General features: G+C 46.6%; 1 protein-coding gene across 2 annotated transcripts in view; it reads left to right on the top strand.

Moving 5' to 3' along the window:
• Positions 1 to 16,107, top strand: part of JPH1 (junctophilin 1) — a 101,174-nt gene that overhangs the window by 71,963 nt on the left and 13,104 nt on the right. For both annotated transcript variants that reach the window (XM_066578592.1, XM_066578591.1), the window contains one exon: positions 10,765 to 11,399. In XM_066578592.1, the coding sequence (XP_066434689.1) occupies positions 10,765 to 11,399 (635 nt within the window). The remainder of the gene's footprint in view (positions 1 to 10,764; positions 11,400 to 16,107) is intronic.

Below are 16,107 nucleotides of genomic sequence, written 5' to 3'. Positions count from 1 at the left end.
GTATTTGCACATGGACGAGGTTTGAAGAGGACCATAATCCAGAAGGGAGGGGGCTGCATGTGCCTGTGCATATTACCCTCATTTTTTCATGCGCAGGCCAGTTCACACGCAGACGTTAAATTGTCTAATCGCCGAGCGTCCTCAGGGCCAATTTCTCACGCTGCGTTAAAAGATAGGTGAAATTATAGGTAATCTCTGAAGTGATGCGAGGCTGTGTTGTCATGAGAACGCCTCGCATCCATAGGGATTTCACATGGATGGTGAACGCGACATAGGGTGGGATTCACGGCTCCATATTGCGCTCGCCCGTGCGCAGTTAGTCTAAGGCCGTTTTCAAACAGGCCTGAAATATCAAGCCCATTCTTTTGAATGGAGTCATATACACGAGCGATGGTTTTTTTTCTCAGTGCAGGAAAAAAATCGTGCCGTCGTCTATCTCTGCGCGTTCCTCGGAAATCAATGGGTGCTCGTTTCCGATTGGAAAAAACCCCGTATCATGCGCGAAACTCGGGCGAGAGGATCGGAATTTCCCAGTAACAATGCAAGGCGTTTTCGCCTGAAAATTGCATCACATCTGCGTTTTTTACGGTAAATCACACGTTTACAAGCATGACATCGCGCTCGCCCGATAGGATAAAGGCCGTATGTTCACGTTTGCACAAAATTTCTGCCTCTCTCAATACACAAATCTCGTGCGGCCGGTCTATATGCCTTTTTGGGGCACATGCACGTTTTTTACATTTGCATTGCTTTCATATTCACAGCGTTTTTACGCATGTAGAAAATAAATTCGAGCGGCCCAATGGATGTCACTTTTTTTCCCACTGTCTTCTGGCAAGATGCATACACGTAACCGCCTTTCTCAAAATCCCATCGACTTACACGGGCAATAATCTCGCATACATCATCGCGAGCGATGTATTTGCGCAGTGAACGAGGTGTGATGAGGTACATTTGCACAGCCTATTGATTGCACATTTGCGCACCTCCCCGTAGACTTCTATGGGGCCCTCGGTGTGCAAATATGCAGGAAAACAGAGCAGGTCCTATTTTTTTCCACGTACACAAACCCAAGTTCATGAGAATGAACCAATTGACATCAATGGCTCCATTCTCTGCACATTGCGCACGTATATATTACACATGCAAAAACGCGTGCAAATATGCCCGTGTGAAGCCGCTCTCAGACAGAGCGTTTTTTTTTTCGCTGCCCGTTCAAACTTTACGCCATCGCGCAGGAGTCCTATCTCTTCCTGCCCGTACATTTAACGGGTGAGAATCCTGACAGTGAAAATGAAACCACTGAAATCAGTTGTTTTGTCCCGTTCTGTGAAGAAGTCTTCGATATAGAGGTAGTGAGTCAAAAAAATACAGAATGAATCTGAACAGATGATACGCCGCTGTGATTGGGCCATTACTGCTAGATTAACCCCCGGTAATTATATGCCTTTATTGGCACATTTTCTCTTTTTTGTTTCTTTTTTTTTTCCCAAAAAATAATTACTAAAAAGAAGTGCAGATTACCGTAATCCCCGCGGCCCTTATTGTCTTCCACAATTCACTTTTATGGTCCGTGCAATTAAATTAAGTGCAGATTAAAGCGAGCAGTTTGACCGTTTCAGCGCTAACATGTTGTTATAGCGGTGAGGAGTGAGTTGGTAAAAGCGCCTTTCCAACATGTAACAATGCACTACTTGTGCGCCAACTGCTACGCGAGACGTCTTGTTAGTACTGCCAAAAGTCACTGCGAAATCTCTGTCCGCAGGAATGAAGGAAGTGGCTCGGGGAACCTTTCCTCATTCGGCACCGCTGGCCGTGGTAGATTCTCGTATCACAAGCCGCACAGCTCCATGTGAATTCTGATGCGGAAAGAAAATGGGTGAAATCAGTTGCAGTTCCGCATCAAAATCTGCAGTTAAGACCTTATGTACACAAGCGTTTTTACGGGGCTAATCTCGCTGCGTAAAAGATGGCGACCGTCTGAAGCACTGGATTCCAATGCATTCATTCAGATGACCGATTTCTAGGTGCGTAAAAATATCACCTCGGTAAAGATAGGATATTGGTGACCGAGTACTGCGGTCAAATTTACACTCGGCCGTAAAAGATAGGTCTTGCCCTATCTTTTGGCCGATATACGCTGGTGACTCCCATAGACTCCTATGGGAGCTGCAGAAAAAGGGAGGGGGAGGGAGTTTAGCAGCGTCCAACGCAGGGAAAAGCTTACAGCTGACTCTATTTAATCTTTAGGCCGAATGACCCAGCGTACCCGTCTACAGTTTCAGTGTGGATGGGCCGCGGATCAAGCGGCTTCCATTGACTTCAGTGGAAGCTGTCCGCGCAGAATCCACACTAAAATAGAACGTGCTGCAGTTTTCCCTCTGCAAGCAGAAAACCGCCATTGCTTTCCACTCGTGGACATGGAAAAGCGACTTTCAATAGCATGTTTATGGGACGCCCACTCCAGATTCTGCAATGCAAATACGCCCATGTGTATTGGGCCTTAGTCATCCCAAGGATTTATGCCGACTGAGGGATATCTGGGCTGCTGCGTGTACTTTCCCTACTACGCCGCATCCGCGCATGTAAATGGTCAAAAATGCAAAATTTAGCCGCTATTCGCTTGCGTTTTTTGAGGTTTTTTTGCATGCATTTTTCAGCCGACTATTGTGAAAGCGCATCGCCCATGTGAAAGAGGCCTAACCTTGCGGATCTTGGTGCAGAATTCCTCAGCGGCAAATTCCTCTACCGGGGGAATAATTCCACCCATGTGAAGGGTACCTAAAGATATTTCCGAAATCGCTGCACACAAGCGAGTCACTAAATGTGTTTGTCCATTTGCTGCCTGCTGGGATTTCTGGGTGTCTTTAAAAAGTGGTAGCCACTTGGGCACCGCTGTGCCAGCGTGGTTATCGGGACTCAATGCAATTAGTACTTGTGGGAAAACTAGATGGAGCGATGAAAGAGAGGCAGGAACAATGGTTGGAAATGTGGGGCAAAATAGATTTGCAGAAATCCATGTCGTTAAACCAAGTATCCAACATGGACCGTCTTTTTAGGAATATAGGGGAAGATTTACTACTCGCACGATCTTGCCTACATTATTAGAAGGTGACCAGATATTCCCAAGGTCGAAGTGGGACAAAGGGGTGTGGTCGGGGGTGGGGCTTATCATAACATGATTTTACCTCCGTCTTGTACAGGGCTGTTTCAAAAAAAGATAGAAAGAATTTCTGCATTCAAAAAACAGTCAAAATCTATATCATTGGTACTACTGCTGGACCCCAGAGTGGCCCCATTAGTTATAGGGCCCCTTATATCAGCTCCAGTAGTAATAGTGTCCCCTAGATCATTTTCAATAGTAATGTTGGCCCCTATATTGACCCTAGTAGTAACAGTGACCCCCACAGTAGCACCAGTAGTAATAGAGGTTCCCCTTGAAAACCCAAATACTTGCCCTCCCTTCCTGGTCTTCAGAGCGCCGCTCCTCCTCTTCTCAGCGCTGCTGCGAGCGGAAGTGTGTGCGCCCACAGCAGCGCCTCCTCCCTTCTCCTCTCCTCTTGTGGAACCAAGGAGAAGAGGTCAGGGGAGGAAGATCCCGGATGCACACACACTGCCATCAGACTGATTACCAGCTGGGGAGCTGCGGCACCCAGGCTGGTAATCACTTTCCTGCTGACCAGATGTCCTAAAAGCGGGACAGATGTCTAGAAAGTGGGGAAAATGGTTGTCCCATTTGGGACTCTGGGGAAAGAAGGACACAGGGTCCAAAAGCGGACTATCCTGCCTAAATCGGGACGTCTGGTCACCTTTATTATTGTCAGGATCAAAATGACATTGATTGATGTGGTCAGGTGGGGTTTCAGCCACCCTGTCTAAGAACAGCCCTAACAGTAACTGATAGCAGGATTGATTAAAGCTTTTATGTTAAACATATTTTTAAAGAAGATTTGGGGATGTTTATTTTAATTTTCAATGTTACAATCTATATTCTAAAAACATTCCTGCAGTTTTCACACTGACCGCTAAACCTAATAATAGTCTACCATTCCTGTTATGTAGAGAAAACCTTTCAGCAGTCATTATCATTGCAGGCAACACATATACATAGATAATACAGGATCACAATCGGCAATGGCTAGAGCTCACCTCCTCCCCCTCCCTGCACTTCTATTACAATTCGTGGTGTTGATGTTGTTTATAGAGTGTCATTGTACGGGTAGCATAAATTGAAACATTTCTATTCATTTATTAAAACCTTTGTATGGTTTTTTATGCACTTGTAAACTTCACGGTTCAGATAGAACCAGCCACGCGGAGAACCATGTATTCTGTCTCGTTATGACATGCCAGAAGTTTTGCTTGATGGAGATTGGGTGCTGAGAGCCCCGGCAATCGCTGAAACTTAAGAAACAGAAGCTCTCAGCGGAGTGCTATGTCCCTTCAGCCATGTTTGCCTTTGTAGGCTTCTGAGAGTCCCAGGCAGAGCTTCCATACTTGTGGACTCTATACTTCCTGAGACCCGGTACACCGCTAACTCCACCACTCTTCGATAAGCCAAGCTGAGCCAAACCCAACCAAAGGGCGTAGCTCAGTGCTTCTACCCCCCCATTCCTGTGATCGATGAAGGTGTCAGTACCCGGACTCCTTCCCCAATTAAGACTTGTCACATGTCACTATGACTTTTCAAAGATTTTTTAAAACTGAAAGTACAGTTTAAGTCTGAAGAATGGGGAGAACCCATTATTGGGAACTCTCATCCAGTACTTTGGCCATCAAGGTTGATGCGGCCCTGGCCATTAGATGCATGCTTGGCTTCAGCTTCCCATACAAATCTATATCTTTCATAGTTTGAAAGGTCTTTACGTTGCATATAAATGACTGTCTCGCTACTACGTGACCGCTGCGGAGCGTGATGATCACGGAAGAGAAATGTTCTCAGAATAGCAGTTGTTACCAGGAGATAAAGTCGTGTAAGTGAAGGAGTCTGTGCGGGATGGAACACATCGGCTCAGGACTGCTAACAACAAGATTTAAAGGGCAATCGTACCAACATGCTTACAACATCGTTTGGTGGCAATGATCCAAAGCCGTTTTGTTTCAGCAGTCTGCTTAATATTAAAATTCCGTTTAGAATTGTGGTTGGCAACGTCTAGGGCTGTATTCATACGGGCGAGTGCCATGTAGGTTAGTCCAGTGCCACCATTTTACTGCAAATGTCACGCGAGTCGAATGTATTTTTGCGATAAAAACGCACGATACGCATCAGATTTACATCCGATTTTCACTCACATAAAAGAAATCACACGGGATTGCAATAGTAAAATGCTTCACAAACGGATCGCGCTCACATGCAACTCGAACCATAGGAGAGCGCTTTCCTTTTTCTAACATTCCCAAAGAAAACAATTGGCAATTGCTGAACAAAAATCACCCAAAAATAGTGATTTTTTTTTAAAACTCAAAGTGAAATATGGCTTGTATGAATGAACCCATTCAACTGAATGGCTTCTTTTTTCCCGCGAGGTGTGTCCATCTCGGAATCAGACAGAACTCGCAGGGGAACATCGCCCATATGACTACAGCCTTCAGTCTAAATTTTGACAACCTCTTTAAAGGGAAACCGTCACATTCCCCCTAAGTTATGGTGCGGTTAGGGGACATTACAGGGCGTCGGGTGATGTATTAGCCAGATTTCTGCCAGAGATTGCCCAGCAAATCCCATGCATGTTTATTCCATTCAACGCAGCTAATCCACAGTTTTTCCATGCGGAGTTCATGGCTACAATGAACATGCTGTTGCAGAGTCCATGGCTACAATGAACATGCTGTTGCGGAGTCCACGGCTACAATGAACATGCTGTTGCGGAGTCCACGGCTACAATGAACATGCTGTTGCGGAGTCCACGGCTACAATGAACATGCTGTTGCGGAGTCCACGGCTACAATGAACATGCTGTTGCGGAGTCCACGGCTACAATGAACGTGCTGTTGCGGAGTCCACGGCTACAATGAACGTGCTGTTGCGGAGTCCACGGCTACAATGAACGTGCTGTTGCGGAGTCCACGGCTACAATGAACATGCTGTTGCGGAGTCCACGGCTACAATGAACATGCTGTTGCGGAGTCCACGGCTACAATGAACATGCTGTTGCGGAGTCCACGGCTACAATGAACATGCTGTTGCGGAGTCCACGGCTACAATGAACATGCTGTTGCGGAGTCCACGGCTACAATGAACATGCTGTTGCGGAGTCCACGGCTACAATGAACATGCTGTTGCGGAGTCCACGGCTACAATGAACATGCTGTTGCGGAGTCCACGGCTACAATGAACATGCTGTTGCGGAGTCCACGGCTACAATGAACATGCTGTTGCGGAGTCCACGGCTACAATGAACATGCTGTTGCGGAGTCCACGGCTACAATGAACATGCTGTTGCGGAGTCCACGGCTACAATGAACATGCTGTTGCGGAGTCCACGGCTACAATGAACATGCTGTTGCGGAGTCCACGGCTACAATGAACATGCTGTTGCGGAGTCCACGGCTACAATGAACATGCTGTTGCGGAGTCCACGGCTACAATGAACATGCTGTTGCGGAGTCCACGGCTACAATGAACATGCTGTTGCGGAGTCCACGGCTACAATGAACATGCTGTTGCGGAGTCCACGGCTACAATGAACATGCTGTTGCGGAGTCCACGGCTACAATGAACATGCTGTTGCGGAGTCCACGGCTACAATGAACATGCTGTTGCGGAGTCCACGGCTACAATGAACATGCTGTTGCGGAGTCCACGGCTACAATGAACATGCTGTTGCGGAGTCCACGGCTACAATGAACATGCTGTTGCGGAGTCCACGGCTACAATGAACATGCTGTTGCGGAGTCCACGGCTACAATGAACATGCTGTTGCGGAGTCCACGGCTACAATGAACATGCTGTTGCGGAGTCCACGGCTACAATGAACATGCTGTTGCGGAGTCCACGGCTACAATGAACATGCTGTTGCGGAGTCCATGGCTACAATGAACATGCTGTTGCGGAGTCCATGGCTACAATGAACATGCTGTTGTGGAGTCCATGGCTACAATGAACATGCTGTTGTGGAGTCCATGGCTACAATGAACATGCTGTTGTGGAGTCCATGGCTACAATGAACATGCTGTTGCGGAGTCCATGGCTACAATGAACATGCTGTTGCGGAGTCCATGGCTACAATGAACATGCTGTTGCGGAGTCCACGGCTACAATGAACATGCTGTTGCGGAGTCCACGGCTACAATGAACATGCTGTTGCGGAGTCCACGGCTACAATGAACATGCTGTTGCGGAGTCCACGGCTACAATGAACATGCTGTTGCGGAGTCCACGGCTACAATGAACATGCTGTTGCGGAGTCCACGGCTACAATGAACATGCTGTTGCGGAGTCCACGGCTACAATGAACATGCTGTTGCGGAGTCCACGGCTACAATGAACATGCTGTTGCGGAGTCCACGGCTACAATGAACATGCTGTTGCGGAGTCCACGGCTACAATGAACATGCTGTTGCGGAGTCCACGGCTACAATGAACATGCTGTTGCGGAGTCCACGGCTACAATGAACATGCTGTTGCGGAGTCCACGGCTACAATGAACATGCTGTTGCGGAGTCCACGGCTACAATGAACATGCTGTTGCGGAGTCCACGGCTACAATGAACATGCTGTTGCGGAGTCCACGGCTACAATGAACATGCTGTTGCGGAGTCCACGGCTACAATGAACATGCTGTTGCGGGATCCATGGCTACAATGAACATGCTGTTGCGGATTCCATGGCTACAATGAACATGCTGTTGCGGAGTCCATGGCTACAATGAACATGCTGTTGCGGAGTCCATGGCTACAATGAACATGCTGTTGTTGAGTCCATGGCTACAATGAACATGCTGTTGTGGAGTCCACGGCTACAATGAACATGCTGTTGTGGAGTCCACGGCTACAATGAACATGCTGTTGCGGAGTCCACGGCTACAATGAACATGCTGTTGCGGAGTCCACGGCTACAATGAACATGCTGTTGCGGAGTCCACGGCCAAAATGAACATGCTGCTGCGGAGTCCACGGCCAAAATGAACATGCTGCTGCGGAGTCCACGGCCAAAATGAACATGCTGTTGCGGAGTCCATGGCTACAATGAACATGCTGTTGCGGAGTCCATGGCCAAAATGAACATGCTGTTGCGGAGTCCATGGCCAAAATGAACATGCTGTTGCGGAGTCCATGGCTACAATGAACATGCTGTTGCGGAGTCCACGGCTACAATAAACATGCTGTTGCGGAGTCCACGGCTACAATGAACATGCTGTTGCGGAGTCCACGGCTACAATGAACATGCTGTTGCGGAGTCCACGGCTACAATGAACATGCTGTTGCGGAGTCCACGGCTACAATGAACATGCTGTTGCGGAGTCCACGGCTACAATGAACATGCTGTTGCGGAGTCCACGGCTACAATGAACATGCTGTTGCGGAGTCCACGGCTACAATGAACATGCTGTTGCGGAGTCCACGGCTACAATGAACATGCTGTTGCGGAGTCCATGGCTACAATGAACATGCTGTAGTTTTTGAAATGTATTCGTTTTGAGAGAAAGTTTTCCGGAGCATTGGTAGTGGAATGACAATATAAACCTAAAATCCGCTCCAAACTCCTTACAGAATCCTGGACATGCCCTTATCCATAGTTGATACTTTTATAGGAATACCATTTTTTTATGAATTGCCGTTATTCAGATGCGTATAATAATTTACATTTTCATGTTTTATATCCTATAAAGGAATCTGCCTTGTCTGCACTTCCCTAATCCAATCGCTCCTGCTTGGATGCAGCTAGCATGAGGAAATGAACCTCCCTTTACCTTTTACTGCCGCCTTCCAGCAGGCTACATGTTATGTTACTATAGAGCAACCTTCACTCCATAAGCAAATTGTAGCAAACTGTACATTGGGGTTGATATGTGGCTTGAGGGACAAGTACAGAGAATTATACTTCCCCGCTGCTTTACCTCTGGAGTGTTGAGTATATATTGTCAGCCTGTACCTCCTACCCCGCTCGCAGCATGAAGCTCCACGTAGACATTACCTAAAGTGATCATTAGTCGAGAAACATTGAAGAACAAATGATTGTTTTAGCGGACTGATGACAAACCGTCCTTGTCTGGAAATAGGTTAGGGCGACTCTTGAATTTTTCTTCCAGCAGTCGGAGAAAAGAACATTCTTACATCCGTGAACAATCTTTTGTCGAAAGAATGTTCTGAGAAAGAGCGTTCATTTGTTGCCCGCTTCACCGAACATGTTTGGCCATCTAGGTGAGTCTCCTCACTCACCGTTTAGATGCTCACCCTAAGGAGATAAGATAGCGTTTCTGACCCCGTCCCAGGCCTCTCACTAGCAAAGCCAGACTCCTACTCTACACTGATGATGGGCAATTACCCTTAAAACAGCTGTCTGTACATGGAGTCTGGCTTTGCTTTTAATTCCCAGTCATTGTTACAAGGCTTGTATAAAGAGTCTAACTTTGGCTTGAAGAAATGCTGCCTTCCAATAGGTGGCGATGTGGAGGTATTATTCCACCTCCCTTATGTGTTTCATATTGAGATAGCTGGAATGTGACTCGTCTTTCACGTCGCCGCTGTTGAAACATACCACAGTGTGCTAACATCCAGTGTTTGATACCACGCACCGCTGCGCTAGCATTCACGGTTTGCGCTCCGTAAACATTCAGCAAGCATCGATGAATGTAAATGGTTGAAATTTTTTTTTTCCGTATGGAAGAATTTAATGACACACCTTTTTGTTTTATACACATTTTCACGTCGGACGCCATTTTATTTGATCAGTTTGCGCCATTAGTTACACAACAACCAAATTTACCGGATATTGTTAGGAAGGTTCAAACTCTACTTCCATCCGCTTCTGAAATTGTGTGCCAACATAATGAAATTGTAGGCATTAGTTTCGGAGTGACCCTCGTAGATGGATCACTCGATCATGACAACCAATCATGTAGAGCTGTAGCCATATTGATGGCTTCCATTTTTCTCAGGCGTCTGTGCAATATCCTTTTATGCACCGTGCATGAATAAGCTGCGTTCTTCATAGCTTTAAGTACTTTAGTAATTCTTGGTGACCTAAGATGTGTTCTCTTGGATATTTAACCCACTAATTAAAAGACTTGTATATCTGGTGAATTGTCATCTTGTCTCTTGTCCTAAGTTATAGGTAAGTAGTAGAGATGAGCGAGCACGCTCGTTTAAGGCTGCTGCTCGATCGAGCATCGGTTTTGTCAAGTAACTGATTACTCGACTGAGCACCATGCGGGGGGGGGGGGGAGGGGGGGAGAGAGATCTCCCTCACTCACACCCCCTCACACTGACCCCCGCATGGTGCTCTGTCGAGTAATCAGTTGCTATGGAAAGTGCAGCCGCAGGATTCAAATGTCAGCATGCTGCGATTTGTTGCGATTCTCTGCGGTGAGATAGGCTCAGTGCGGAGAATCATCAGCTGACTTCTGCTCCCCGGCGGCGGCTAACATGGCAGAGATCTGCTCCGGGATATCGCTACGTGGACAGTTAAGTTAAAGGTTGTCTGAGATTAGAAAAAAACTGGTTCATTTTGGTTTTCTAGGAGCCTTAGTCCATGGTATAGGATTCTAGTAGCATTCACATGGTTCCTTCCTGGTTATTACTTCTTTTCTTTTATCATTTCAGGGCCAGATTACATCAGGCAAAAGTTTCAAGACGTCACTGAAATAAAAGAGAACGCCGAGGAAAAGTTGCCCCCGAAGCCACCTACTCCAAAAGAGTCACCCCATTTTTATAGGAAAGGAACAACTCCCCCAAGAACGCCAGAGGAAAAACGAAAGAAGCCTCAACAGTCGTCTTCACAGGATATAAAGAGGAAAAATTCTACCGCGGTCCCAGTAGCACCCCCCAATCTCGAAAGAAAAAGTGCATCCACAGAGAACCTACCTGTTGCTTCCTTGAAACCTTTGCCTACTAAAGCTCCTGTGAAAGAGGAGGCCATTGTCAAACAATCACCAAAGGCTTCGTTGGGCCATAATCCAAGGAGCACTGGGAATGGGGAACTTCACGCTGATTTCCATAGTTACTATGGAACAGTCAACCCATCATTGCATCTAGCTATAAAAGAAAACTCCAACCCAAAAAAGCTACCATCAACAGTGAATGTGCCACCAGCCCAAAAGCAAAGCCCTACAAAGCCACAGTTAAAGCCAAATGCCAAAGAAAGCACACCTGAGCCAAAAGTTATGCCCCAACTCGTGGCACCAAAGAATCAAACCCATAATGATTCAGTATCACCTGTTGGAAATGAAATGAATTCAGTAAGTATTGGCTATTATTCCAATGGCTTCTAACTGATATCTTGCATTTTTACTTTTAGGTTTGGCTTATTTAGTTTATCCTTCCAATTAAGAGGAAATACATGTGTAGTAGGCGCCAGTTTCCTCGCAGTGCAATGCTGCTGTCATATGGAGTCCATGCATTTAGTGGTAGCTGATATGAATGCCTGTAGCCACATGGGACCCAGAGCCAAGCTAGATGTGGCGATTGGCTTTAGCTTCTATTTTGTGTCCGATCCAGGGGAATATCAACTGACAGGGGTTCTGTCATTAAAAAAAAAAATCAATACCTCCCTATTCCTCCCCAGGCAGCCTTCTTACCAGATCTTCACCTCATAGATCATCTCCAGGCTCCTCCAGTCCCCGGGTCACATCACCTCCAGCCAACCGGATCCTCTTCTTGCAGGGCAATGTACACTACGTCAGTGTTTCCTAACTCCAGTCCTTAACACCCCCACACACACAGGTCAGCCCGCTACCTGGCCGGTGACCCCTGCGTATCTGTCCGGCGGCTCTGCTGTCTGGCACTAAGTCCTGCATGTGCAGTAGCAGACAGTGCTCTGGATTGACAAGGGTCCCACTATGCTTTCACAGTGCTCACTGCAGAAGTGTCACGGGACGGCCGGCTTCCATTGACTTCAATGGAAGCCGACTGTGCGTAACCCGCAGAAAATCTCCACAAGCGGAAAATCACAATCGATTTCCGCTCTTGGAAATGAAATGGCGTTTTGCCCTTTAATACTATGGGCTGTATTTGCTGCGGAGCCTGGAGGCGGACGCCCACTGCGGACTTCGCAATGGAAATGCGCCCGTGTGCAGGAGGCCTTAATTGATGAAAATCACTCATCATAATAAGTCATATTTTTATCTTTATAATACATCCATGGATAAATAATCAAAGTTATAACATATCCATAGGCAATATAAATTCCGCTATGTCCCACTCCAATGGGTTTCCAAACACAGTGATACCTTGGGTGGCGAGTGCCTCAGCTTGCGAGTTTCTTGACTTGCAAGCAGGTTCTCTTCTGAATTTTTGCTCTGATTTAGGCCGCCTGCACACGAGCGGAAATTCCGCTGCAGGATTTCCCGCGGAATTTCCGCCACTGAAAGCCTGCATAGGATTGCGTTAACAAATCGCGGCATGTCCTATTTCTGTGCAGGACTCGCAGAGCCCCGCACAGAAACGTCACTCACCCACCGCCGGCTCCGGTCTGCGCATGTGCCGGCTGCCCGGCAGCAGGCACATGAAAGAGCCGCGGGCGCGGGTGAGTACGCTCTGGTCCCTACAGGCGCTCAGGTCGGGTTCCGCGGCGAGAATCCTCGCCGCTGGATCCGACCCGCCTGTCTGCAGGCGGCTATAAGAGCGAAAACTTGGGTTACAAGCCTGCTTCCTCATTACAGCATTGCTTTCAATGGGGGTGCCGCTGCTGCCGGCAGCCCCATTAAACGCAATAGGCTGCCAGCAACCCCTGCAACTGATTTTCGGAAACGGGCTTTAATATTAGCCCTTTCCTGAAAATCATCCCTAGCATGGGTAAAAATAAAAAATACATATACTGACCTTTCGGCTGCGTCGTTTAGCCACGTGTAGCCGCTTGTTCTCCCTGCACTGTACTGAAGCTCTTTCACTAGGCTGAAAAAGCTGTATCTGATTGGCTGAGCCCTCAATGAATGATAGCTGAACGCTGACTGTGATTGATCACAGCGCTCAGCCAATCACAGGCAGCGCTGGGCCACTCATTAGGATAAGATTGATGTATTATATATAGTTCTAGTAATCTATTATTTCCTGCCGGGGATACCCACAAATGGGATTCTAGAATAGCCTGCCAGTCTTCCGATGTTATTTCTGGAACAAGAGCCTGCCATTTATTTTGAATTACTAGTGGGGTGTATCCAATTCTGGCCGACAACTGGTGTGAATATAATACAGAGATCAATCTTTTAGAGCCTTGAGATTTGAGAATTCCTATAATGGGGTATTTAGAGAATTGGAATGCAGCAGTAGGGACTGGGCATGGGCAGCACGTCGTAGTTGAAAGTAGCTGAAGAGTTGCAGGTGGGGTGTTTTCAGTTCATCCCATAATTCTGTATAGGAAATGAACATATTGGTCCTTTATATATATATCTCCCAGCGTCACTACTCCCAGACCTACCTGGTACTTGGGATCTGGTACCGAGCCCATGGCGGGTAGAACAGGGTTGTTCCATAATGGCATTTCTGCTGTCGTATCCTCAAAATGTTGCACGGATTTAGCCAACCGCCAAACAGAAGGGGCTAATTTATGTAACAGACGTATACCCTGGGCCTTAGTGTGTTCTGGTCCTTCCAGGTAGCCTACCAGGTTTTTCTCATTTACTGTTACAGCTAGAAAGTGGTCTGCAATGGGGAGCTCCTCAGTCAAGAACCACGGTCTTAGATGTCTTAGCTGTCCCGCCAGGTGGTAGTAGTTTGAAGTCTGGGAGGGCCATACCTGCCTGGTGCTTAGCTCTTTGTAATGTGGTTAATTTCACCTTAAGAGCCCCATATGAAGGTAGTCAGTATGGAATTTATAGACTGGAAAAATCTCAGTGGGATCTGGACTGGTACGTGTTACATAATATACAAGCAATTGGGCCATTTTAATAAGATTTATTCTCCCGGCCACAGAGAGGGCAGTTTAGACCAGAGTTTGAGTTTTATTTTGATTAGATCCTGCAGTGGGCCGATAGTTTCGTCTGGGGCCTGTTCCTGGTCACATACCATTGTTATACCTAAGTATTTAAATTTAGACACCGCTAGTGATTTGTGTCTAGCTAAATGTGGATCTATAATCGGGCTTTGCGCGGTAAACAATATTGCGGACTTCTGCCAATTAGGGTGCCTGTCCACGGGAAAATGAGGAGGGCAGAGAGTTCTTTTCCACAGTCTGTCGTAGGGTATCGTGAGGAGAGCTGTTCCGCATATTTTTGGTAAATCTCTACCAGGAAGCCATCTGCCCAGGGGATTTATTTATGGCCGGATCATGATTGCTTGACTCACTTTCTCCGGCATAAATGGAGCGACCAAGAAATCCATTTGGTCTGACGTGACAGTTGGAAATGTAAGGCCAGCCAGCTATTCATGCATCTCAGGTACTGTCTTATTCTGAGTGGATCTGTATAAATTGGAGTAATACTCAGAGTCTAAGGTATCTATTTTAACCCTTTGCAATCCAATTTTGGATTTAGGGTTTCCTAGGGGACTTTCTCTTTCTGTCATTATATAATGGCGCCATCTGCTGGCTAGAGCCAGTCCTGCAGTATGGGACTTGCTGGAGAGGCCCTCAACAACAGAGCGGACAGTAATATACAGTAAGAATACCCTGCCGGACGTCTTCTGACATCGGAGCTGTACAGCCTTCAATCAGAATGTCTTCAGACGTCAGACAGTGGATTGGAAAGAGTTAACAAGAATACTTGTATTCATTGCAGAAAATCTCTACCCCCAAATGGCAATGTTGTATAAACCTACAAGCCCTTCTGCCACATCTTCCTCAGACGCTCTGAGGAAGTCCCATGATCCTACGGAACATGTGGCAAATTTTAGGTAGAATTTCCGAGTGCCTCTATATACCCTCTTTTTTTTTTGTGGCTCTGGTCTTTACATTTGAAGGATGGCACTACAATTGTGTTCCCTTTTAACGTTTTTTTTTGTTATAGTGAAACGTTTTTCTAAATTCTTTTAAATTTTGTATTTGCAGCACAAAGGGGCAGCCTAATTTAAACAGAGGGGCCGGGGCTCCCTTTCTTGCCCATCACCCCCACCCCACTTCCCCACAAAATGCAATCCCCAGGGTGCCAGTGAATTATCATGGCACTCTGGGACCTAGCAATGGTCCAAGATCAGACATCTTAGTATAATTAATAGATCTCGTCAGAGGCAGGATGTAATAAGATGCCTGCCAGCATTACGCTGATAAGCATAATACACTCCAATACAGCAGTATTTCTGTGTATCATATGAGCAATGAAGGTTGGAAAAATTTAAGTCCTCAAGTGGGACCAAAGTAAAAAATAAAGTTTTCAAATATTAAAAAGATACAAAAAGCCATTTTTTCTCCCATAAAAATGCTTTGTTGTGTCAAAGAAAAAGGAAAAATACCCGTAATCATAACAACCCACACCGTTAAATCATCGCATTGTTTAAGCTGCATGTCGTACGGCGTAGAAATAAAATAATGAGAACAATGAAGTGTAGCTTCTTGTTAATCTATCTATTTCTATGGAGTAGAAAAAAAGGGTGTATAAAACTGATGAAAAATTAACTCATCTAACAGAAAAACAAGCCCTCACAAAGCTCCGTCAATGGTAAAGCAGAGTTACGGCTTTCAGAATACAGGGACACAAAAACAAATTCTTTTTTAAGGCCTCATGTCCACGGGGACAGATCTGCAGCGGGTCCCCCGCACGCGTGATCCGCGCCCCATAGGGATGCATTGGACACCCGCAGGTAATTAAATACCTGCGGATGTCATTTTCCCCTGAAGCGCGTATTGTGTGCGGGAAAACACCCGCAGCACGCTCCATTTTAGTGCAGGGCTCCCGCAGGCTTCTATTGAAACCTATGAAAGCCGTCCAGATCTGTGGGACACCTGCAGCTGAATACCTGCTCTCCAGCGCAGGAGCCGGTGAGAGCAGGAGTTAAAAAAATGGAGTGCACGGCGCA

This window comes from Eleutherodactylus coqui, chromosome 9 (assembly GCF_035609145.1).
Source record: "Eleutherodactylus coqui strain aEleCoq1 chromosome 9, aEleCoq1.hap1, whole genome shotgun sequence".
Classification (NCBI taxonomy): Eukaryota; Metazoa; Chordata; class Amphibia; order Anura; family Eleutherodactylidae; genus Eleutherodactylus; species Eleutherodactylus coqui.
This window is presented reverse-complemented; position numbering and strand designations above follow the sequence as displayed.